Raw genomic sequence first — 25507 nt, 5'->3', positions numbered from 1 at the left:
AGAAATATGTAGATGAACATTTGCCCAGAGAGATGAGATGAAGGGGAAAAGAGCTGTCATCCTTCACCTTCCAGAAGGGGTCATTACGGCACCTGCATGGGTTTTGTGGCCCTGGTCAACTATCAGTCCCTGTGCCCATTAGAAACCTCCTGGGCTTAGAGCTCAGTTGTAAAAATGTGTTCTGCAAGAGAAACTGGGACTGTTCAACTAGAGAAGGAAAATAAGGATGCTAATACAATGTGCAAAGTAGAATTCCTCTGCCCAGTGATTCTCAAACCCTGATGGGTAGAAAGACCTTGAGGAATAGGCTCTGCTCCAATTTTGGATTACCGTCGTCTCCCCCAACACAAGGACCTTGCTTTACTTTAATTGATATGAAAACTACTCTGGCTTTTATTGGGAGATACCCCTTAGGAGCTATGTTTTAATATTAAGAAACCACATTGTTTTAAATGTTATTACGTAAAAACCATAGTATATCATATGACATTATTAATTCGTACCACAAACCAATATATAAACTTTATCATATTAAACATACTAGTATTTAAAAAGCTTTCTAGATTTCAGCTAGAATCCTTGCCAAGCAAATCATGAGCATGTCTAGGATATCAGTCAGCACTCTTATTTTAGAATTTTAAATTTTAAAGTTGAAAAACACTGGAGTATATAGTACAAGAGGAACAAAAATATTATGCAGAAGCTTTCAGCTTGACAAAAGATTTTAACCTACTCTTGTTTGAATATTTGCACTCTAAAAATGTCCCTTTAGAGAGATGCATGACTCTACTGCAGACCTTGTGACAGATTATATAAAAAGACAAATTTCTTAGTTCACCAATGAAGAATCACTGGAATAAAAGTACTTTACTTCCACACACCATCATTTTCAAGTAGTAAGAAAGACTTAATGAGTTTAATTGGTCAATACTACAAGGTATTTCAGGGGATGTAATAAATTTGAGGAAGTATATTCATAAATCTCTTCAATTTCTAATACAAAGCATTCAAAACAAATATTTAAATAGCAATGAATGTTGCTCTTCAAAATGTAGAATTAGGTAGTTGGAAAGATCAACTACCTAAAACATAGAGTCTATTATAATTGCAGCTGATTAATGTGAATCATCCTATTAATAAATATTAATTAAAGATGCAAAGAAAAATGAAATTCTTAATTTATTTCAATTCTAGATAAAATTATATTTATCAAACGCAAACCTTTTTTTTTTGGGAATGCAAAGTTAGCCAAACTGTTCACTGTTCTGACTTTTAGTTATTAGGTGAAAGATTTGAACACTTAATTTAAAGAAGATTTAAGTACCTAATTATTGGTTGGGCTAATTACGGCATAAATTCTGTAAATATCTGAATCTGCTAAAAACTGAATTACTTTTTATTTAACAGACATTTTCCAGAAGATGTGAAATGAAAAATAAATGTTACTGAAAATAATCCATACCTGATTTTTAAGTAATCAATGATAGCATTGGCTTGTTTTACATCAAAGATATTCCAGTCCTCACTCTTTTGCGAATGTGTTGGTCCTATTTCAGCCATAACTTCTCCAAGCCATTTTATGCTTTCCTCTAAGGACATATGTAGTGCTGAAATAAAATCCAGAGAAATCTTAATTATTATTTTGATAGATGTTTCCAGAATAAGATAATCCAAGATGTTTTCAATGTGCCAAAATTTACTTTGTTAAGTATTTGTGAGGATAAATGGTAAAACTCTTGTTTCTTCCTAATAAATTGATACGTTTTATGCAAAAGAATAGAAGCTGGCTGGGCACGGTGGCTCAAGCCTGTAATCCCAGCAATTTGGGAGGCCAAGGTGGGTGGATCACTTGAGCCCATGAGTTAGAGTACCAGCCAAGGCAACATGGCGAAACCCTGTCTCTACAAAAAAATCCAAAAATTAGCCAGGCATGGTGACACATGCCCGTGGTCCCAGCTACTTGGGGGGCTGAGTTGGGAGGATGGCTTGAGCCTGGGAGGCAGAGGTTGCAGTGAACTGGGATGGTGCCACTGCACTCCAGCCTGGGTGACACAGTGAGACTCTGTCTCAGGAATAGCGCTGACCCTGCCCCAACATTTGTAAATTACTACAATGCTACACAATTGTCTGCAGAGTTTATGTTTCCATTTTAGGATGAAAAAAAAGAAAAACAAATTCAAAATGTACTTTAAAATCTTTCTTTAAAATGAAAAGCGTTTGTTTTTTCTTTTTTCTACAGTCTCAGAATAAAAGCATGAAAACTGCAAAAAAAGATGTTTGACAACTGGTGAGGAATGGAAGACTTAGATGGGAGGTTCAGTTACTACACAGCAGAGCTGAACTTAGAGCTGAAAATGTAAATGAATGGAGTCAATCAACACTGGGCTTTAGCCAATTGTTTCCATGTGTAAATCTGGGTCTGAAGATTTTCAATGGAAGTCAGAAATATGGATTTTTATGTAAAACATCAAGTTTTTTTTTCTTTTCCACAGCCACAGACTTATAACTCATGTAAGCTGTTTCTCAAATATCTGCCCAGTGGTGCTGGTGAGAGCCCGATGAAAATGCACAAAGAGTGACACAACCTGGCCACCACTAAGAAGTAAAGAGCTCAGTGATTTCTCGTCTATTCTTTCACATCTACACACCAACGAAAACAAACACCCGAAACCGTCTTCTGTGGCATTTGTCCAGTTGAAAAAGAACACCTTAGACTTAACTTTTAAAATGTCTGTAATAAAAATATAATTCCATTTTTTTTTCTCGTTTGGTTCTGTTATGCTCAGTGTTACTTGTGACAGATAAAACATTATTTACAACCCACACACACACTATCCACCCTTCCCCTGGAAGATGGAGTCAGGTAAGTGGACTGGCCAGGGTGTCCTATGTTTGCGGAAAAGCGATGGGTGTGTGGACATAAGACAGAGGATGCTGGAGGTGGAGAGTAGAAAGATACTAAAGCCAGGCTGGACAGGCCGCTTGGGGGAGATGAATGTCAGTGGGGGGCCTGAATGTGGGATCTGGGGGAATTGTGCTGCTCAATGTGGACCCCACCAGCCAAATCTCTGTCTCTCTCTGAAACCATCAGTCAACATTACACTTGTTGTAATGTTGATTTGGAAGGGAATGGGTGGAGATTTAAAAAAGTTATGAGAACATAGGCTGATTGCTGGACCAGGTATTTCTGGATTACACAGCTACTCTTTCCCAGTGGGGTGTAAGTGCTCTACCCTAAATACCAAAATTACTAATAAGGTGAAAGTAAAGTAATTTAAAATGTTAGGAAGACACTATAAACACTAACTTGTAATCTGTTTAGTATAGCTTCTTATCTACTTATAGGAATTAGAAAGAAGCATAAAACTACATAAAACAATTAAAATCTGGTTTAATGAATTACAATTGGTTCGTTTCCCATTGCCTCCCTCCAGATCATCTTTTATGTATGTCAGATCCACTGAATTATTTCTGGATAACTAGGTTTTCCTATATCATTCTAATTGGAATTCAATTATTATTGTACATTTCTCTCTCCATGATAAACTTCTTTTGATAATAGTGGAAGTAGCTTCAGAAAAGAAAAATCTGTTGGATAAAAGCAATTCATAAATGAATGGAAAAATCTGAATTATTTTATTAATAAAATGATATTAATTAGAGATGCAGAGAAAAGAGAAATTCTTAGATAATTGATTATAATTCCAGATGAAATTATACTTATCAAACAAAAATACATTTATATGACTATTTCCTTCTGAAAATAGTTGAATCTTTAAAACTGTTTTTCTATGTCTAATGTCTTTCTGTAGATAATTGCTTTAAAAATTAGGGAAGTTATAATTTCATTTATCTAACTGAAATATTTGCTCTTTTAAAAATCACATTTAGTGATATGATTAAAATATAAAAGATTAAGCCACTCAAATAGTAAAAGCTTCTAGAAATAAAATGTATTCTTGAAAATTTAGAGTAATGAAAGAACATACTAGACTTACAATTAATTGGAAAATGTAGGATGATACCTCATAACTGACCTTTATTATTAGTAGTTAGGTGACCTGAGTCTCTTTTTATTTATTTATTTTTGGAGACAGCATCTTGCTGTGTTGCCCAGGCTGGAATGCAGTGATGCAATCATGGGTCACTGCAGCCCCAGCCTCCTGGGCTCAAGCGATTCTTCCACTTCAGCATCCCAAGTAGCTGAGACCACAGATGTGGGCCACCATACCCAGTTAATTTTTCAATTTTTTTTTAGATATGGGGTTTCTCCATGTTGCCCAGGCTAGTCTTGGACTCCTGGCCTCAAATGCTCCTCTTGCCTTGGCCTCCTAAAGTGCTGGGATTACAGGTATGAGCCACTACACCTGGCCTCACTTTCTTTCTATGTAAAATGAGAATACTGCAATACCTATTTTCAAAATTATAGTGCTGTTGGGAGGATTAAATAAGGAATTCATGGCCGGGCACAGTGGCTAATGCCTGTAATCCTAGCACTTTGGGAAGCTGAGGCGGGCAGATCACCTGAGCTCAGGACTTCAAGACCAGCCAGGCCAACATGGCGAAACCCCGTCTGTACTAAAAATACAAAAATTAGCTGGGCGTGGTAGCGCGTGCCTGTAGTCCCAGCTACTTGGAAGGCTGAGGCAGGAGAATCGCTTGAATCCAGGAGGCGGAGGTTGCGGTGAGCAAAGATGACACCACTGCACTCCAGCCTGGCCAAGTGGCAGAGTGACAATCTGTCTTAAAAAAAAAAAAAAAGAAAAAAGAAATTCATGTGAAACTAACTCCTGGTACTATTACATGTGTATAGTGCTTTCTAGATTTAGCCCAAAGCCAGCACATTTGATGTCGTATTCAAGAAGACGGGCCCTCACTTGCTAGTGTAGACCCTGTGTGTCCTTAAGGAGTCACTGAACTCCTCTGACTCTTATCAATTTCTCTCATAAGCTGGCATGTGAATTAAACATGACAATATTTTTAATGCAAATAGCACTATGACTGGCATAAGTTAATCTACATAAATGTTACCTGCATTTGCTATTCCTATTGAGGGGAAAACCAATTTAGCATCATAAGAAATAAAAAATATTCTACAGTTACTTGCTAACATTCACATCATACACCAGGGGGGTCCATCTAGGCCTATGGACCTGGCTACGTGCTCAGGAGTCTACTGCTACCTAGTTGAAGTGTAAACATACTTCACCTTTTTCCTTGGCACATTTGGTTAAAATTACATTCTTTCCTAATGATGACTATGAATTTGTTCAGTTTAAAAGTGTGGAGGGATTTTTAAAAAAAATTTTTTCTGCCAGGAGGAAAAACAAGATTCCTTGCTTTTTTTCTGGTTAGGTTCTACATATGTACTTTCTCTCTCATGGTTTATGAGGAGTTGGATGGATCCTGCTCAGGTTTTAGAAATTCATTTTTGCAATAATATCAACAATATAAAGTTTCACATAGAAGAAATGTTACTGAGTCAGTTATAAGTTACAGGAAAAGTTTAAAAAAGAAATATCTTCTCAAATTTGGGATGTGAGGTCCATGAAAATTTTTACTTTCCTTTATTCTATTTCTAGTGTGTGAATACTCAGCTCAGAAGTCGCCAAAGCTTAGGACTGTCCATGTTACATATTCTCTTTTAAAATTTAATTTTTGCATAAGTGATGTATTCATATTTCAAAAATACCTACGAAGAAATCTTGTGAAAAGACTTCCTCCAATATCTGTTGCCCACATGCCCAGTTCTTACTACCATTCATCCCAGGGAATTTTGATTATTATTTTTTTTCTGTATCTTCCAGCATTTCTTTGTGTATACACAAATGAAAATATGGATAGATTCTTATTTTTGCTTCTTTTATAAATAAAAGCATGTAGTTCTGCACCTTGCTTTACTTGATAACTATATATTGTTTCCCATACAGTACACAGAAAGTTTCTTCATTTTCTCCTTGTTATAGCTGCCTAATATTCTATTCTAGAGATAGCTAATAGTTACTGATAAACTTTTAATTTTAGTGTAGTTTTAAATTTACAAAAATTTCACAAGAATACCACAGAGTCCTCAGATATTTACAGGGTGGATGCCACTGATACAACTTTAAAATGAAATTAACATATCTTTGGCAAATTGGCTATTAAGAAAACTGTAGCCTTTGTTAAGTATTACTTGAGGTTTTATAACTCAATGGAGATAGGAACTATGTATTTGTTATACTCAGGAAAAACCCGTATTTTTCATTAAAGGAATTACAATAAAATCTGTAACTTTTGCTTAAGAACCTCAATTTATATGGTAAATTAAATTTGTTTTACTTCAAAGGAAAATAGTGTACTTACTTTTAAGATTTTGAAGTAACATAGCTAGTAAAGTCATAAATTTTGAATATTGAATAATAGAGAAATCCATTCCTCTAGCCCACAAAAATCCAGATACATAATAATCTAGTAGAATGGCATCCTTTAAACAAGTTTCAAGGTTTTTGAAATTCAAAAATATTCTCAGTTTTCTGTAAAATAAAACAAAAATCCACACATTAATTCAGATTAGATATTGAACCATTTCTTTCCTAAGTTTTGAAAACAGGTCTTTTTCTTTAATGAAAATTCTATAATGCCCATAATCTGAAAATATTCAGTTGCATCAAGCTTCATAAGACCAAAATGACATTCAAAAAAGAAACAGAGAGAGAGAGAACGAGGATGGGGGAGCAAACTCTATTTTTGGTCTCTTTCCTCCTCTTCCTCTTTATTTTCTGTTTCTCCTCCTTCTCTCCCCTTCCCCTTCTTTCTTCCCTGTTTATGTATAGCAATTTTACTAGTATATTTTTCTGTGAAATTCAATGTCTTTTTTCATTTATAAAATTGTTTCTTTTATTTCTGAAAATATTCTGGAACTAAATGGTTAAATATTCTGAGATATATATATTATATATATGTTATACATAACATATGTATTATATATGTATATATAACATATGTATTATATATGTTATATATATAAATATGTATTATATATGTTATATATATAAATATGTATTATATATGTTATATATATAAATATGTATTATATATGTTATATATAATATGTATTATATATGTTATATATAAATATATTTATATATGTTATATATAAATATATTTATATATGTTATATATGTAAATATATATTATATATGTTATATATATGTAAATATATATATATATATATTTTTGAGACAGGGCCTTGCTTCATCGGCCAGGCTGAGTGCAGTTGTGTGATCTTGGCTCACTGCAACCGCTGCCTCTCCAGTTCAAGCGATTCTTCCTCAGCCTCCAGAGTAACTGGAATTACAGGTACCCGCCACCATGCCAGACTAATTTTTTGTATTTTTAGTAGAGATGGGGTTTCACCATGTTGGCAAGGCTGGTCTCGAACTCCTGATCTCAAGTGATCTGCCCGCCTTGGCCTCTCAAAGTGCTGGGATTACAGGCGTGAACACTGCACCCAGTTCATTCTGCTATATTTTAAAAAGCATTCCAATTATGTACATTTTAGTCATTTTTTCTAGAGTTATAATTTTCTCTTCAACCTTAAAATTTTTTCAAGTCTATTTTCTTTTTTTTTATTTTGGATACTGTTTTATAATCTTTTATTTCTTTATCTCTTCCTTGAGCTTTTATATCTCTGTTGTATGCTTTCTGTAGTTGCTTCATATATTTTAAAATTCATGATAAAATAGTTGATTATATTTTTTGTCTTCTCATGGTTATATCTTTCTGGTGTGTTTGATTTGCTATTTCTCTTTCCTGTTCCTCTCCTATTTTTTCTTGCAGTGTCCTGGAATGCATATTCTTTGTTTACCACCTTATCTTTGGATGAAGGGAGTTTTTGTCCTTGAATACCTACTTTCGGGAAATACACTGGAGGTGGAGACCTGGCCAAGCTACAAACTAGCAGGCATTTTCTGTATGAAGTAACTTTGTGTCAATTATTCTAGCATTTATTTATTTTTTTTAATTGGTAAGGTAAAAGAAAGAAAAGAATGAATAGACTCTCTTTATTATCATATAAACAGTCAATTTCCTGTGCTACAGAAAGGATCTGCTCCAAGCCTGCACACCCTGGTCCTGCTATTGCAGACAAGGGTTCCTGGAATGGTACTTTAAGGTTTCTCCTCCTGGGAGATTAAGCAGATAGATAGATAGATATATAGATATAGATATAGATATAGATATAGATATAGATATAAGCTCATTCTAAGCTCTGTGACTATGAGCATCCTTCCTTATATTTTCTCCTGCCCTTCTGGTTGATCTATAATGACAGTGGCCATCATCTTTATATTTTGTGGTTTGGACCATTAGCATTCTCTTGGTTTTGACAAAGATGAAGGTGGTATTTCCTTGTTGGTTTTATGTGATTTTGAGAGGGGTAATATGTGTGTGACAACTTTTTACTGCTGTCTTCAAAAATGGAAGTCCTTATTATTCTTGACATCAAAATAAGTGATATAATCAGATTAATAAATACAGCAAGATTGAACAAGTTTGGGAACAAATAAAGCTGAGGTCGAGATAGGTCTATTTCTTCAACATGCATTTCATCTACAGTGGTGTCAGGGTAGACCTGAAACCCAAAAGTGAGTTCTGATTATTCTAAGCTAATCATACTAATTTCACCCCCTTGCCATAATGCCATTTGGTATATGGCATGTCTCAATAATAATTATTGTTCTATGATGGGCCTGCTCCTAAATTATTATAAATAATTCATAACAGAGGATGCAGTTTCTTTTTTTCTGTTGAATAAAAATAAGAAAGAGTGAATAAGTGGCTTTAGTTGCGACCGCCAGTTATCTTGTAACCCTAAGAAAAATGGGTTCTAAGATTAAGCCTCATTTTTTGATGATACTATTTTGACCTTGACTCCATTAACTTTGAAGTTAATCTATCTCTGAATTTCCTGTTATGTCATATATATGTACATATATGTATATATGTGAACATTGTGTATTTTAAATTTTTAGGTCAATATGGTCAGTTTTTTATGTTGCATGTCACTACACATTTTGACACATTTTTTCAGGCATTCACCTCAACTGGCAGATATAGACATCCTGATGATGGTGGTGGTAGGATTTTACTCTATTAGCCAGGGATCTTTAATTTGCACTGGACATCATTTGGCAGGATATATTTCTCAATGTTTAGTCTACAGTATCATTCACTCTTAAGTGAAAGTCAGTAAGAAAACTTCCACAATAATGAAAACTTGTGGTATTGTTATGGGATAAATAAGTAGGCCAGTGGAATATGTAGAAAGTCCAGAAACAGACCCAATATATGAGGGAGCCTGGTATATGGCAGAGGTATTATTTCAAATCAGTAGAGGAAGTATAAATTCTTCAAAAATGGTGCTGGGAGAATTGGTTATCCAAATGGAAAATAAAATAAAATACCATCCCACATAATACATTAAAATAAAATCCAGGGTTAAAGATTTAAATGGCAATAGCAAACATTACAAATTTTAAATAAAAAAATATATTTCTGACATTTGGATAGCCCAAAGTTTCTTAAAAGTGACACCAAAAAGATACAAACCATAAAGAAAAAGACTAATAAATTGGTCCTTGTTAAACAGACGAAACACTTCTGGAGAACCAGAGACAATCTAACTACATTGAAAAGACAAGCTGCAAGGACAAAAAAAAAAAAAAAACACCCAAAAAACCAAACACCGCATGTTCTCACTCATAGGTGGGAATTGAACAAAGAGAACACATGGACACGGGAAGGAGAACATCACACACTGGGGCCTGTTGGGTGGGGGGGAGTGGGGAGGGATAGCATTAGGAGATAGACCTAACGTTAAATGATGAGTTAATGGGTGCAGCACACCAACATGGCACATGTATACATATGTAACAATCCTGCACGTTGTGCACATGTACCCTAAAACTTAAAGTGTAATAAAAAAAAAGAAAAAGAAAAGACAAGCTGCAGACTGGGAAAAAAATGGTAATGAACATAACTGAAAAAGGATTAGTATTCGGTAAAGAAGGAGAAATAGGAAGCCTTCATACATTCTTAAGTCTTATCAGTAGGAGAGAGGTCTAAATACAGTTAATAATAGATCAGAAATATGTATTCCCACATGGGCTTTGATGTCCTCCATTGGTTAAGAATCTAAAGTAAAGAGAAATGATCAATTAAGATCTTTCCAAAACTCCAATTATCTTTTGCAATAAATTCCTAAAATTGGGACTGCTGGGTTATATTGGCCATGGTGAGATATGCTGCTGAACTTCCCTCCAGAAAGGCAGTGTCAAGTAAGTCTTTCATCAAGACCACACAGAAAGGTCCACTTCTCTATACTCCAATCTACGTTGGATTTTGTCCATAATCTTAACATCTACTAATCTAACAGAAAAATTTATTATTATTATTATTATTATTTTTTTTTTTTTTGAGACAGAGTCTCACTCTTTTCGCCCAGGCTGGAGTGCAGTGGCGCCATCCCGGCTCACTGCAAGCTCTGCCTCCCGGGTTCATGCCATTCTCCTGTCTCAGCCTCCTGAATAGCTGGGACTACAGGCACCTGCCACCACGCTCGGCTAAAATTTTTTTGTGTTTTTAGTAGAGATGGGGTTTCACCGTGTTACCCAGGATGGTCTCGATCTCCCGACCTCATGATCCGCTTGCCTCAGCCTCCCAAAGTGCTGGGTTTAAAGGCATGAGGCACCACGCCCGGCCGAAAATTACTATCTTATATATTTCTTTGCTTATTCATTAGATTGGATTTCTTTTTAATGTCCTCTATAGGTTACTTTTTCTTTTAAGTTTATAAAAGTTTTTCACATACTTAGGGATATTAACCCTTTACATTTATGATACAAGTTTTTAAAAGCATTTTGTTATGAGCCAATTCTTAAAGCAATTTTCTTGTGATTATATGATTTTTGTAACACTAATCCTAAAGTATTTGCAATCACTCACTTTCAATTTTAAATAGCATTACTATAAATAGGGGTCATCTGCTTCAATTCAATTTTATTTTGGTGAGAAAAGGAAATTCAATTACTTTTTTTCTCATGTGCTTGCCTATTTTTGTTGATGTTCTAGAATAATTGTTTCAGTCTATTATTACCATATTGGATTTAATTTTAATTTTAAATGATCCATACTTACTGCCAGGCTTCTTACATCACAATTTCTCATTGGCAGTTTTTTGTTGTTTAAAATTCACCAATGAACTGATTTATTTTTCAGCTGGGTTATGAAGTAAATTTTTCAATAAGACCACATGAATACTGTATTTTCTGAGTTGTTCTCTATATTGCAATGTCTTGTTGCCACTATAACTGAACATCAGACAAAATTAGTATTTTATTTTGCAATCATATTCTTTTGACTTCCTACGTTTTGGTTACTTGTTGCACCACTGATTTTTGCAGACTAACCTTGCTAAGGAAAAGTCTGAGGCCTGTTATTTTCCTGTTTAGGTGACTTGCTTTAAATTTATCCCACAAAAATTTAGCAGGTTTGATTCTATTAAAATATTAAAATCAAAGTTTTATGAAGTGTAGATTATTTTTTTCTGATTCACTATGTTGAATGTATATTCTAACTTTTTCGAATAATTGCTTTAATCTACACTTCATGTAAGTTTTCTTAAATTTGTCTTCCACATTACTGACTTGATTTTCAGCAAGGTAAGTTCTACACTGGTTTTACTCTTAGCCTTAGTTTCTTGCCTTAGTTCTAAAAGCTTCTTCTTCATATATTTTACCATGTTTTTTTTTTTTTTGGTCTCTTGTTTTGTGAAATTGATGCCCTCTTTAATTATTAGCTTTAATCTAACATTTTCTTCTGTTTCTAGCAGTTAGTTTTCCTTCTAATTGTACTCATCATCTGCCATCTGCACACTACGTATTTTTAATTAAATATTTGCCCTGAATATTTGCATATGTTCTTTGCTTTTTATTTTTACTTTTCAATGTTTAGTTGTGTTTGAATGACAGTAACTACTTGCCAAAAAATATTTTGGTGAAATTTCTTTGACCTTTTTCATCTTTGCTGTCCCCCACACTTCCTCCACCACTTTCCCTAATACCATTTTTCTCTTCCCTTTTAACTTGAACCACAGGGCTAAGGATTTATCATTTCCATTCTTTGCTCGGTCATTTTACTCCAAAGGAGATTATGTAGGGAGGCATCTGAAGGAAGACATTGCTATGGTTTGAATGCAAAGTTTCCAGTATTTTACTGGCAAATACGTAAACTTTTTCTCTGGGAATAACAGGAGCTGGAACAGGGGAGAGGGGAGAGATGGCTATGGCGGTAGCATGAAAGAACGTAGGGAAACAGAAAGATGATTCACTGTGTTTTAGGAAGTTTGGTACAGTGATGATAGGTGATATACCTATCTATTTTGTCTCACCAAGAATTTGGGTAAAAATATTACATTACTCTTGCATGTTCTTGACAATGGGGTGCATTTTAATTCTTAAATATGACATGCAGAAATAAACCTCAAGGCAAGAGCTAAATAGCTCATGGAGGCCCAGTTACCGAAAGGTTATTAAAAATGTCTCAGTGTTATTTTTGTGTTTATATAGTTACTTTCATTTTAGTCCTTATTCTTTTTTTAAAAAAATTGAGATGGATCTATAAATAAAGTCAAGGTTACATTAAAATATTTATGATTGATAGCAACTAAGGGATCATGAGAAATGTACCCAGACATTTAACTGCTTAAAGTGAATTTCAGAAATATGTTTTAATGATACTTTAATGTTTCATTTGGTTGGCTGCTTTCATGGAGAGAAATTTTTAATTTTAAGAGGTAGGGAAATGTGCTGATTTCTTCTAACTTATTTAAATAGGCTTATAACTTTGTAGACTCTATGATTTTCTGTCACTTGGTGATAGGATACTTAAACTATATTTCTGTCATTTTGAAAGCATATAACCCCCATTTATAATAATGCTGTTTTAAATTGAAAGTGAGTGACTGATTGCAAATATTTCAGGATTACCATTACGAAAATCATGTAAAGAATCTCAAGAAAATTGTTTTACAAAGAAATGGCTCCTAACATAATACTGATGTTATTTATCCAAAGATGATGTCTTAAAATTTGAGGTCACTTCAGGTGATTTCTACATTAATGAGACAGTCTAAAAAGGTCAACCTGCTATTGAGCCTGGCTGTTTTTATATTGCTAACTTCTGCATCACCTTCTGTATCACTTACTGTATCCTAGGCCTTACCACCTAAAGATTAAAAATATGTTCAGAATTTAGATATTCAACAACAAAGAGAGCCAATAATTTTTAAAAAATCATCACACAAAGTATGATACACAGCACAATTTACAACGTGGGAAGAAATAATTCTGAAAAGCACTTATTTGCAACACCTTTTATTTAATATTAATTGTATTTAATATAATATCTTTTACTTGACATTTAATATAAATAAATTATGAACTGTATAAAATGTCTGCTATTCGCATTGTGCTGTTTTGCCTAGTATCAAATACCTATTGTTTTGCATTGCAATGATCAATAACATTTGGGGTTACCTGGAAATGGAAAATAACATTTTACATAAAGACATGATCAGTGGTATTGCAGATCAATTCTTACATTAAGAATCAGAATTCCTAACGAACCTTAATTTCTATAAAAATGGTAAAATCATCAGGAGATACTTGCTTAAAAATCTCTGAAATTTTAAATTCACTCGTACTTGTAGAGATGCAGATAGTAAGTGGTATGGCTGATCACAGATAATCAATTTCCAGCAGAGGTTGCCAGCGCTAGAGCTGAGCAGCTCAGGAAAAGGCCTGTCAGTGTTATTCACCTGTTCTTGATAAACCTTCCCTTCTCGGATTTTTCTTCCAGCCAGGACATCTGTCATATTCCCTTCTCAGTAGTGAGTCATCTTTATGCTATAACATTTGTAAGATTTGTCAGTGATAACCACTGACAGAGTCATTTTCTATTTGTCCGTTATGGTCCACGACACCCTGTTTGTGTCCCAAGGACTGGCCTGCAGAGACCTGACACCAAGATGCTAGTGCATGACATCATCCCCACTCTCTACACACGATGGCCAATTAGGCTTCCATTCTACGTGGGATGATTTTTTAAATGGGTGATTACTAAAAACACCTTTTAGGATATTATGTTGTTGGATGTATCTGACAAAAATTCTAAATAGATGATCTACTATAGAAATAAATGGCCTGAAGAGTGAGATGTACATATATTGGAATTACTGCCTATAAATTCCATTGTATTCACATTTTTAAGTAATATGTACACAATCAGAGTACTTAGTATAGCATTATTTCTGATGAGAATCACAGGTGGATGGCAAATACTCAAGATTTCCAAAATAATAAAATGCATTGCCCATTATAATTACAGAAAACACAACTTACTCTTCTTACAATGAGGGAGAACATCCTTTAAGTTAATGTGCATATTGACAGTTTTATGAATGAAAGAGAAAAGAAGACAGCATATGCTAGAGCCTGCTTTTATCAACAAACCTCTGCTCTTGGTAAATATTAGTAAGTTGGTTTGCGATGTATTTTCTTTATAAAGGAGACTGCTGAGTAGTGCCAAAAGTCAGTTATTTGAGAATTTTTGTGTTTTGAAGTCTAGATATTTTTCAGTGCATAATATCATAACAAATATTGTGAAAAAAGCTTATACATGTAATCACAATCATTTACAGATGCAGAACTCGAACTGTTCTTCTACATGTGATTGTAATAGTGAAGTGCTTACTCTTGAACTCCATCGATGTCCTCCGTTAACAAATCAGTGATTTGGGCAACTGAAAGAAAATCCGGAGACAGAATCTTTTCATGCTCCTGGAATTCAGTGTCTCTCTACCAAAACACAATGTGGAGTGAGTTACTTTAATTGTACGTTTCATATATTAAACCCAATAGTAACAAAGTTGGCTCTTCTTATAGTCTAGTTGCTGTCAGGAAAAACATTTAAAAACAGCAATCTTCGAGATGGTATCTTTTCTTTTCCATATTATGCAATGGTACCTTTCACCTGAAAAGTCAAATGGCTAGTCAATCCGTCTTTGGGGCATATGTACAACTGGGTGATGGTTTTCAATTCAACAAATATTTATTATCTGCACATTCCTCATTGAATCTGGGGCTTATGAGGAGGCAAATACAAACAAGAAAGATGTGCTAACCTCAAGAAGCTTAACATCTAGTGAGAGGAGCAAGCCTAGGTTGATATTAAAAGAAGAAAAGAACACAAGTAAGCCATAATACATGCGGCATTCAGTCTAAAAGAAAGGACAAGTATAGGCACAAGACAAGGAAACCCTATAGACAGGAGTTCCAGGAATAGGCTTTGGAAGGTTAGGTGTGGCCAATGCCCCAAGTGAATGAACCAGCAACACCAAGGTTATGAAGATAGGATAATTAGGAAGGAGTTCTGTAAATATCAGCAGTTCACAATGTTACCTAGGTTACATGAGGGTGACTAGTTGGACTTAGGTGGAAGTGAGCATTGGAAAGGTATGGTGGGCAATCTTAAATTTAATGATTCAACAAATATGTACTGAGTGTTCACAAGGTAGAGCAAGGCATCATAAATATTTTAGACCCTGGCTGGTTGAAGAATGGTAGTCTGAGAAGTTTGTTTCTAGTAATGCAGACAGCACTCAGAACCATGAAGTTTCTGGGCAGGTAAATGACAAGACAAAACTGTGCTTTAAGGAAGGGTAATCTACTGGAGGGTGAAGGAAAGACAGGAGCAGAGGAAGAGTTAAACAAAGAGGCCATTTAAACAGTGCAGGGATGAAGCGTTGGGCTGCTCCGGTCTCCTTGGCAGTGTGGATGAAAAGAAAGTGGTGAATGTAGTCATGTTATGGGGGCCTAAAAGAGGGGAGAAAGAATGGAGATTCTGAGTTTCTGAAATAGGTGAGTTGGAGGAAATGGTGGTGATACTAATAATACATATGCCACCTTTGTGTGAGTTAGACAAAGATATCCTCTTTGGGTGGAGGAAGTGCTAAAAATATTTCCCTAATGCTGACACAGCTCTGTGTCCAAGTGTACTCCCTGTGAATAGAGTCTAGTTTTAGCCCCCACTCACCCCTCAGCCAAGTGCTCTTGCTCAGAGCACAACCTGCATAACTGTACATGTCAAACCTTTTTTTTTTTATTTTTCAGCCTGTCACCCAGGCTGAAGTGCAGTGGCTGATCTCGGCTCACTGCAAGCTCCGCCTCCCAGGTTCACACCATTCTCCTGTCTCAGCCTCTCAAGTAGCTGGGACTACAGGGGCCTGCCACCATGTCAGGCTAAATTTTTGTATTTTTAGTAGAGACGTGGTTTCACTGTGTTTGTCAGGATGATCTCGACCTCCTGACCTCGTGACCTGCCCGCCTCAGCCTCCCAAAGTGATGGGATTACAGGCGTGGGCCACGGTGCCCAGCCAACCCTTTTTATACTGATAGAAATAGAGTGTTGGAAGATGATGCTAGTTTTTAAAGAGCAAGATGTTGAGTTGATTTCAGTGGCTGAGTTTAAGGTGGAATACTAATAGCGAGAAAGAAATGTTTAGAGTTTAGTTAGAAATGCTGGAGTCACAAAGGTCAAGTTTACAGACGTTGGTTTAGGAGTCAACTGCAACTGTGACAATGGGTAAGACTGCTCAAAGCCAGGGCATGAAGAGAAGAGCTGTGAAGGGGAGATGGAAGAGGAGACTGGGAAATAGAGGCAAGACAGCAGCAGCTACACAAAAATAAAAAATTATGAGACTTTGGGGGGAAAGAGGGCAAATGTTTTTCAGTGCAACAAATAGTTATTGAGACTTCCATGCGATTGAGTTCCAAAAGATAAGGGCAGCAAAAAAAACTGCCTTGCGGTAGTTTACCAGATAACATACCAAATTCTTTTTCTTTTTCAAAAGTGGAAAAATCTCAAACCTACCACTTATTGGTAATGGTAATTGGCTTAATGTTTGTAATTTAATATTAGGTTATTGTGCTACATTTTTATCTTTGAAAATCTAATTTAGAAATAAAATATGCTACATTATTAACCACTTTTTTTGTAAGCTACGGTGGGCCAATTAATCTAAACTAGTTCATATAATTAGATTATAAACTCATTAAGAAAAAAGTATTTTAGTATGCTGCATCTAGTAGGTACTCAGATATTTACAAATTGAATTAAATGCACCCGGTTTTTGTTTAAGATACTGTTTTGATCTATAATATATGGTTATATATTTGTTTAAATGATTTTCATTATATATATTTTTATGAGTGGTAAAGTATAATTATTCCTATAGTGTCAATCCCATTAGATTGTAAATTCCTCAGGGACAGTCATTCAATCTTTTATTTCTTTTTAGAATTCCGCAGTTCTTGATATGTCAACATAGGTTGCTAACTGACTGTCTAAATTCATCTTCATCATCTGATGACATTGTTAGATAGTGGAGCATGATGAAAAGCAGGACTTAGAGGAACTCCAGATCTCATGATAGTTTGACTACTGATTAATTTTATGACTTAAGGCAAGTCATTTGAACCTAAATTTGAATTCATATTAAATATCATTTTTATGTGTTTTAATACACACAAGATTACTGTCATATTAATAATGAATAAAGATATACATGAAAAGTGAATTATACAGACATTCAGATCAATTTATCTGATTTGAAAAATCTCTGGGTAGGAGAAAAGTAGGTCACACAAGAACTATATGAAAGAGAATCCAATAATCTTAACCTTTTGGACAGTACTAATTCTAGCTAAGATGCCTAATATTAGAGCCTCATTCTTTTACTAAAATTTGCAGGCTTAATATAATCATCTTTTAGGGGAGTTTGCCTCTGGGTTTTTTCTTCTGTTTTAAATTATATTCCTGGACCTATTTTAAACCAGACTGCTTTTTTTGTTTGTTTATACAGTGCCTTGCATGAGAAGGCTATCAGATGGCTAAAAATGTTTAATCTTTCAACACATACATTCTGCTTTGTAAAAATTAAAGATATAATAGAAAATTCATAAATAAGCTAAAATATGTGCATATGTAATTGTGGCTTGCTCTGTAAAATTACATCTCCAACTAGGAAAATATGTAAGCTAAATGGCACTGTTAATTCATTTTACTCCACCACCTGGTGGATTTTAAGAGTTATTCCAAGAGCAATAAAACTGTAAGCCTGATATTATCTGCCAGATAACGTTTTTCTCTAATTTTTTTCCCTCTCTAATGTCAACTAAACTTTTCACATTTGTATATATTTTTTCTTTCTAGAATGTAAACTTTTAGGGACATCTTTGTATCCATCACTGGTAGTGCTTTATATAAAAAAGATTTTTAATAAGTATTCACCAAAAGAAAGATAACAGATTTCACCAAAGTTTACTAAAGAGAAGTTTCCTAGTCACAGAGGACATAGACTGGTCTGCAAATTCTAGACTTGGAAGGTGTTTTTTTTTTTTTTTTTCCCAAGCCTTAAAATAAATGAACCAAGGAGCAGGAGCAGTGCTGTGCTAAGCCATATTGGAGCTGAAACAAAAGGAAAAATCAGTAATACAGATCTGGTCTTTACTGAAAATGTTAATCCATCAGGGATTTTTGGGGGCATTAGGTTTGATTTTTCTAAAGTATTGCATTAAAATAGAAATTATCTTGATTACTGAGTTTTTTGGCACTTCCTTCAATTCTGTGCCCAAGGAGAGTGCCTCGTTCACCTTACCATAGTCTTGCTATGAAGCTAAAAAGCCAGTATTTTAAAAAACAATAAAAAAAGTGAAAGAAAAATAAGTAAAAGCAAGAGGTAATTCCATAGAATAGTTAATAAAATAGGCAAATATTTGGCAAATGTGACTGAAACATAAAGAAAACAAATTTGTGTCACATTCAGGGGCAATACATTAGAAAATTTTAAGAAAATGGGTGATTTCCTGGGAAAATGTAAGTTCTCAAAATTGATCACAGTTAGACGAGAACATTGATTTGATCAAAGATGAACTAAACCGGAAGTCTGCTTTCTAAAAAGTCACCATGCCCAGATGGTTTTACACTTGTAGTTTTACTTATTAATCATATAACACATAAATTCTATGTTAGTCTAATATTTACAGACTATAGAGAGTTCATTTTTAAGAGGCCAGCATAGTCTACACACAAAACCCTGAACTAACAAAAAAGGAAATTATAAACCAAAATCAAAAACCAATGCAGATGTAAAAATTATAATTAAAATACCTCTTAGAAAATTAAATTTTAAAATGTACTAAAACAATTACAAGCTATACCTATGACCAAATATGATTAATTTTAGAGATCCAAGGTTGGATCATCATTAGCAGGTCTAATATAATTTTTATGTCAAATTAAATGGTACAAATTATATGATTATTTAAATATATAATAAACAGGCACTTACTAAGATTCAGCAGCAAAACTCCCAGTAAAATATGAAAAGAAAAAAATGCTAAACACGAAAAAGACTATTTGCCAAAATCATATTGCAAGCATCATACTGAATAGTGAAATCCTAAGTCATTCTTATGAAAACAAGGAACTACAAAAAGGTTATGGATGGCAACATTATTGTAATTCAACACACTATAGAGGTTCTAACTAATACAATAAGAAAACTAAATATGTAACTTAAATAGCAGAAATGAGGAAATTTGAAAATCCTTATTTGAGGATTACAAGGTTGCATACCTAAGAAAGCGGACATTGTACTAACAAAAAAGTTATTACTAATAAAAAATTTGGCAAGATGGTTCTATATAACATAAATATATAAAAGCCAGTTTTTTCCTATATAAGAAGCTAATTAGAAACAGAAATGGTAAAAACTTGATTGAATTATACTGGGTTATAAATATAATGAGAAAGGTATAGTATCTATATAAATTATAAAACTATAAAAATTTCAAGAACGAGACTTGATAAAAGAGATTTATTAAAAACTTTCAAATTCAAAGAACTAAGTCCTTCCTACATTATAAATGTAATGTAATGACAGTCTCAAACCCTAATGAGATTATTCTGGAACTTTACAAAATAACTTTTTAGTTCCTATGGAAGAAGACATACTTGTCAAAAAAAAAATAGAGCGAACTTTCCAAAATAGATTTTGAAGATGAATGTAAAACGACATGATATTGACACAGTAATGGACAAACTAGTGTGTGGAAAAGCATAAAGAATCCAAAGATTTATTTTGTATAGATAAATATGTGTATATGTATGCATATATAAAATTTTTTAAATAAAAATGTATATAATAAACATATAATTTATAATTATATTTATATATAATATGTAAAATGTTTATATAAGATATAATTATATTTATATAATATATGAAATTTATATAATATATGAAATTTATATATAAATATAATTATATTTATATATAATATATAAATTTATATATAATATATAATTATATTTATATATAATATATGAAATTTATATATAATATATAATATACACACATAGTTTTGGATTTGCTATTCTCTTCTGCTGCCTATTTTGTCCATTCATGTATACGTATAATGGGATAGCAACAGTCAGTCTGTTCTCAATGGGAAGAGACAAAATAGTTCATTTAGTAAATGAAGCTGACATAATCAGTAATTCACTTCTAGGAGGAAATAAAATTAGATCCTCATTTCAAATATAAAAAAATTCTAGACTTGCTAAAGACCAAACTATAGTAAAATAAAACTTTAAATATTAGAAAAATTTTGAAGATTATTTGTGCCATCTAGGGAGGAAGACAGAAGGGAGAGGAGGAGCAGGACTTCTTAAATGAGACAGTAAACCCAAAGAACGACAGTAAGAATGACAAGCCTAAGTGTTTGTCAATATCTCCATGCTACAGCCAGAATTTGCTACAAGTTGTAAGTGTCTGATAAATACAGCTACCATGTACTCACATTTTGAGGTCCATTAGTACTGTTTTCTCAACAATATTTTAAGTGACTTTTTTGGCATTGTCCCCATAGCCTGCATAGGTTGATCTGTACTATGTGATTACAGTGTGTTCACTTACATTGAATTATTCATAATTTCAAGAAATACTTCTTGAATGACACTGATGTTGCAGGAAACTGACAATTTTGCTGCTCAATTGAGCCCTGAGTTTTCTCTGTAACAATGGAGTGGGGTCTGTGTTTTCTAAAGTCTTTAAGGACGAACCAGTGTAGAGAGAGTTGTCTATGGCCTGCTCCAGGACATGTTGATGATCTCCTAGACAGGTTACATCATCTTACCCCTCAAAATTATGTAAGCATCCTGTCCTGATAAAGCCGTGAATGCATTGAGTAATTGTCACCTATTGGGTGATGTGGTAACACTTTAAGAGACATTACTCAGAAGAAGCAATTGGGAAATAATCATTTGTGTTTTCTTTTAGGTCTCTGATGTAAGTTGAAGTTATTCCTTGTAAGTGTACTACTTATGATTCAATTCCCTAGAGATTTTTGAAGATATTAAGAAAGTCACTATATGAAAAAATTATTGATACAAAATCGATCACTGAATTCCAAGTACACATTTATAAACTTCTTTCACTTACAGGTCTATGCATAACAAATATTTATTTTCAGATTTTTGTCATTTTTTCTGTTATGCATTCATACAGATATCTGCCAAAAGTTTAGTTTTACCATGTAAAGGGAGGCATTTCCTCCAATATTACTAAAGAACTCGGGATGTTGAATTCAGAAGGTTGGCAAGCAGGACTTATTCAATGTCACAGAAAAAATAATTTCTCTAGATCTGCATCTCATATCTGCTTGTTCACAGTAACTCATAGAGTAATTCATAGAGTAGATAACTACCTTTCCTGGCATGCCTCAGACCATCCATGATTTTAATTAGTCATCATAATTTATTGAGTGCCTACCTCGTGATTGGGTCAATTACTTCTATTCTAGGTATTGGCCACAAACAACAAATGGGAAACATCAGACTACTGAAAGTTTATGATTTATTTCTGACAGACTTGGAAAGAAAGGAAATAATTCAGAACTGCTTGGCTCAGTTGACTACATGGGCTACTGGCTAAGTCATTTTGGATACAGAATTTATTAGAAATGACACCATAAGCGATTAGTTGTTGGGGGATCAACACTGTAAAGAATTTGATCTGAGAAGAACCTTTCGGTATTTACCTAAAAAGTGGTGGCCTTGGGAACAGACCACAAGAGAGAATCTTGCCATTTTTCTATCTAACATATGACACCCCCAATCAGCACAAATGGGTGGCAGGCAGGACTTGTTTTAATGAATGACACAGCTCTATGCATCAACTATATTCCCCATGAACTACAGAAACTCTGCTTTCATTAAAACGGAAAATGGAGTTTCCACCAAGCAGCGAATTAGCCTGTTATCTTAGTAAATGAGCACTGCTAATTGAGTCCCTGTTACAACTTGATTTCTTCTGTTTGTTACTAAGTGATTGAGCACATCCTGAATTGCATGTCATGAGAATACCTGGCCCTCCAAGAAGTTGACAAATGTGCAAGCTGACAATCCTAAGAGGGTAGATAATCATCTAAGATCTATAACTAGCTCATTCATCTGACTCAACCATTATAAAATGATTTCTTTTTTCCTGAAGCATAGCACTTCTTTACATCTTTTTAAAAATTTTGTATTTTTTTAAGTCCAGATTCATTAAAACCCCCAAATGATCAGTCTTTTTGGAAAGGACATGATCTACGTGGGTGAGCATATGTATGTGTACACTGATAATTGTGCATTGTCTTAAGCTTGGTATATATTTAAATAACACAATTTAATTGGAAAATTTCCTGTGCTACTTTTGAAATTGTATTACTTACATTAGAGATCACAAGGGAATAATAGGCTTAGTACCAGTTTATCACATTAAAATGTACTTTTAATGTCTGCTAATTTCAAAAGGCTCATATGAGAGTCCGCATGCCTTAGTGGTCTGCATTTTGTATTGGTAGGAATCTCGACTGGGAACAGCTTACATATCTCTGAGCAAGACATGGAATTATTGGCTCCTTGTGTTTCCTCATTTATAAAATTGCAGCTAACACTTACCTTCTGCACAAAGAATGTCGTTTAGACCAACGAATAAGGAAGTCAAGCAAAGCAATGTTAATTAAGACATGATTTTTCACCTTGAGAGCCTTAACAAAACGGAGGAAAAAAAACTTCCTAGGAACAATCATAACAGACTCCGTGTGCAAAGATTTAAACTTTTTTTTGTAATATCTGGCACGGCAGATGTGTTCTTAAAATCTCAGGATATTAAGTTTATGAGTAAAGTTACTTAAAACCGATTTATTATGGAGAGCTGGTGATGGGAGGGGCCTAAAGATCAACCTTTTGTCACACAGGAAGCCACTGGTGTCCAAGGAGATTAAATAACTTTCCTAAAGTCAAGCTGATGAGCAACTAAAGCCATAACCAGAGAAGATTTTCCAGCCAGTGTCCTTTGACCTGTATTTATTTGTTTAGGAAAATGGCAAAATAATGGAAACACCAATCTTCTAATATTAATCAGTCCATCACCAGTAAACAGCTATTATTTCATGACACCTTTTGAGCAATCGCAACACTGTAATCATTACAGAATTAGTAGCAATTTCAAAAAGAGACTGGCCCATTTAAAAATCTGAGATTACTTATTTTACCTAGAATTAAAAAAAAAACATGAAAAACCAAAAAACAAAACCTGCGGTAGAAGCGCGTGGTTATGAGGGCGTTTGGGCACGGAGCCGTCCAATGGAAGAATTCATACATTTAGACCCGCTGGCAGCGTGCACGGCGCGCCGGGGCCGGCTGGGGGGCGCCGGGCTGCAGAGGGTGTCGGGGACCCCAGCGCAGCTCCCAGCCCCGCCGCCCTCCCAGGCCGCTCACCAGCCGGGGCCAGACGTGCGGCGCCTCTTCGGAGACCGGATTTGGCTCGGCCGCGGACTCCGCGGACTGGGAATGAATGCTCGGAGGTCGCTGGTACCGGCACCGGTACCGGGAAGGGAAAGGGACGGTGTACCTCCGATTCGGGCGTGGTTCCCGCCGGGGTCGGCCCTGCCGGGGTCGGCCCCCAGGGAGTCGTCCCCTGCGACATCGCCGCAATCTCGGCCGAAAGAAGCGGCCCCTCGTCACCTAGGCAACTGGGGTGGGGCTGGCGTCCCTAGGCCTGGGAACAGATCCCAGCGGAAGGCGGCGCTGGGCCCGAGCCTCTGCCCGCCGGGTACAGGGTTGGGGACCGCGCAGAGGAGCAGGAGGCCGGGAGGGAGGCCTACAGCAGCCCGCTACGGAGGCCCTGAATCCTCCGGGAGAGACAGAGTCTTTCCTGTTAGTAGGAGTGAAAGTGGGGAAAAGGCAATTCAAGTAGTAGTAATTTAAATGAAATATGTCAAAGTACCTAATGCTAGCACATTGCAAGTTTCAACAAATATTAAAGTAAGATATATTATTAGAACTTCAACCACTGATTGATGTTTGATACTAAGCAATCATTGTAAATTTTAAAGTATCATGATGGTATTGTGGTCATGTTTAGAAGGAAAAATATGTCTTTATCTTTTAGAGATACATTCCGAACAATTTAGTGATGATGAAATGATATAAAATATGTGATTTATTCCAAAATAATGAGGGAGGGGCACAGGAAATGAGTGGTGGTATAGCAGATGAATCTAGATTAGGCATGTGAATGGAAGGGGTTCGATCTTTAATAGTGCACTTAATAGTACACTAGAAAGAATAGTACACAGGAAATGAGTGGTGGTATAGCAGATGAATCTAGATTAGGCATGTGAATGGAAGGGGTTCGATCTTTAATAGTGCACTTAATAGTACACTAGAAAGAAAGTGTACTATTCTCCTTTTGTATATGTTCGAAGAGTTCCACAACAAAAGCATTTACAAACAATAAGAAATATTACGTAGCAGCATGGGTATTCTTGACTTCTTTGGATGATCAACGCCTCCTTTGAAAATGAAATGTACTTGGCTTGTATTTACCTGCATGGAGGTTGCTATGCACGACACTTCCTGTGAAAATCAGACATCATTTAAGTGCTTCGGTTTCCTCATCTGTTAAATGAAATAACAGTATTGGCCTCAAAACATGACTGTGAGGATTGAACAGATTAATATATATATGAAAATGTTTATATCAGCCTTGACACCTAGTAGTGGTCTGTGTTTGATATTATTAGTGTTAGTATTAATATTGTGCTTCCCCTGATGTTAGTCCATATTGTAGACAGCTGCCAGGATAATATAATATTTCATCATGAACCTCTCCTTTATATTAGCCCATTGTCTTTTAGACCAAATATAACACATTAGCTTTATATAACCTCATGATAATTTTGCCTTTCCTTCAAATTGTCTCATAGTTCAAAGTATACAGTTTGTACTGTCAACCTGTGTTTATGAGTTGTCTCTAGTCTTGTAAATGTATGGCCCATCTTTTCAAGTGGGTTTT

At 34.9% G+C, this 25507-nt stretch overlaps 1 protein-coding gene across 10 annotated transcripts in view; it reads right to left on the bottom strand.

Annotated features, from left to right (window-relative positions):
* Positions 1 to 24317, bottom strand: part of CABCOCO1 (ciliary associated calcium binding coiled-coil 1) — a 103003-nt gene extending 78686 nt beyond the window's left edge. Inside the window, exons 1-4 of one of the 10 annotated variants that reach the window (XM_009458522.4) lie at positions 24062 to 24317; positions 14794 to 14897; positions 6346 to 6515; positions 1463 to 1607 (exon numbers count right to left, since the gene is read on the bottom strand). In XM_009458522.4, the coding sequence (XP_009456797.1) occupies positions 1463 to 1607; positions 6346 to 6515; positions 14794 to 14897; positions 24062 to 24136 (494 nt within the window). In that variant the 5' untranslated portion in view covers positions 24137 to 24317. Of the gene's footprint in view, positions 1 to 1462; positions 1608 to 6345; positions 6516 to 14793; positions 14898 to 23743; positions 23876 to 23928 lie in introns of those variants that run through there. The other 9 variants (XM_016918376.2, XM_009458523.4, XM_009458529.5 and 6 more) reach the window with 9 other exon arrangements.
* Positions 24318 to 25507: the final 1190 nt, after the last annotated feature.

The sequence above is a fragment of the Pan troglodytes genome, chromosome 8, assembly GCF_028858775.2.
Source record: "Pan troglodytes isolate AG18354 chromosome 8, NHGRI_mPanTro3-v2.0_pri, whole genome shotgun sequence".
Lineage (NCBI taxonomy): Eukaryota > Metazoa > Chordata > Mammalia > Primates > Hominidae > Pan > Pan troglodytes.
Note: the sequence above shows the minus strand (reverse complement) of the source record. Positions and strands in the feature narration are given on the sequence as shown.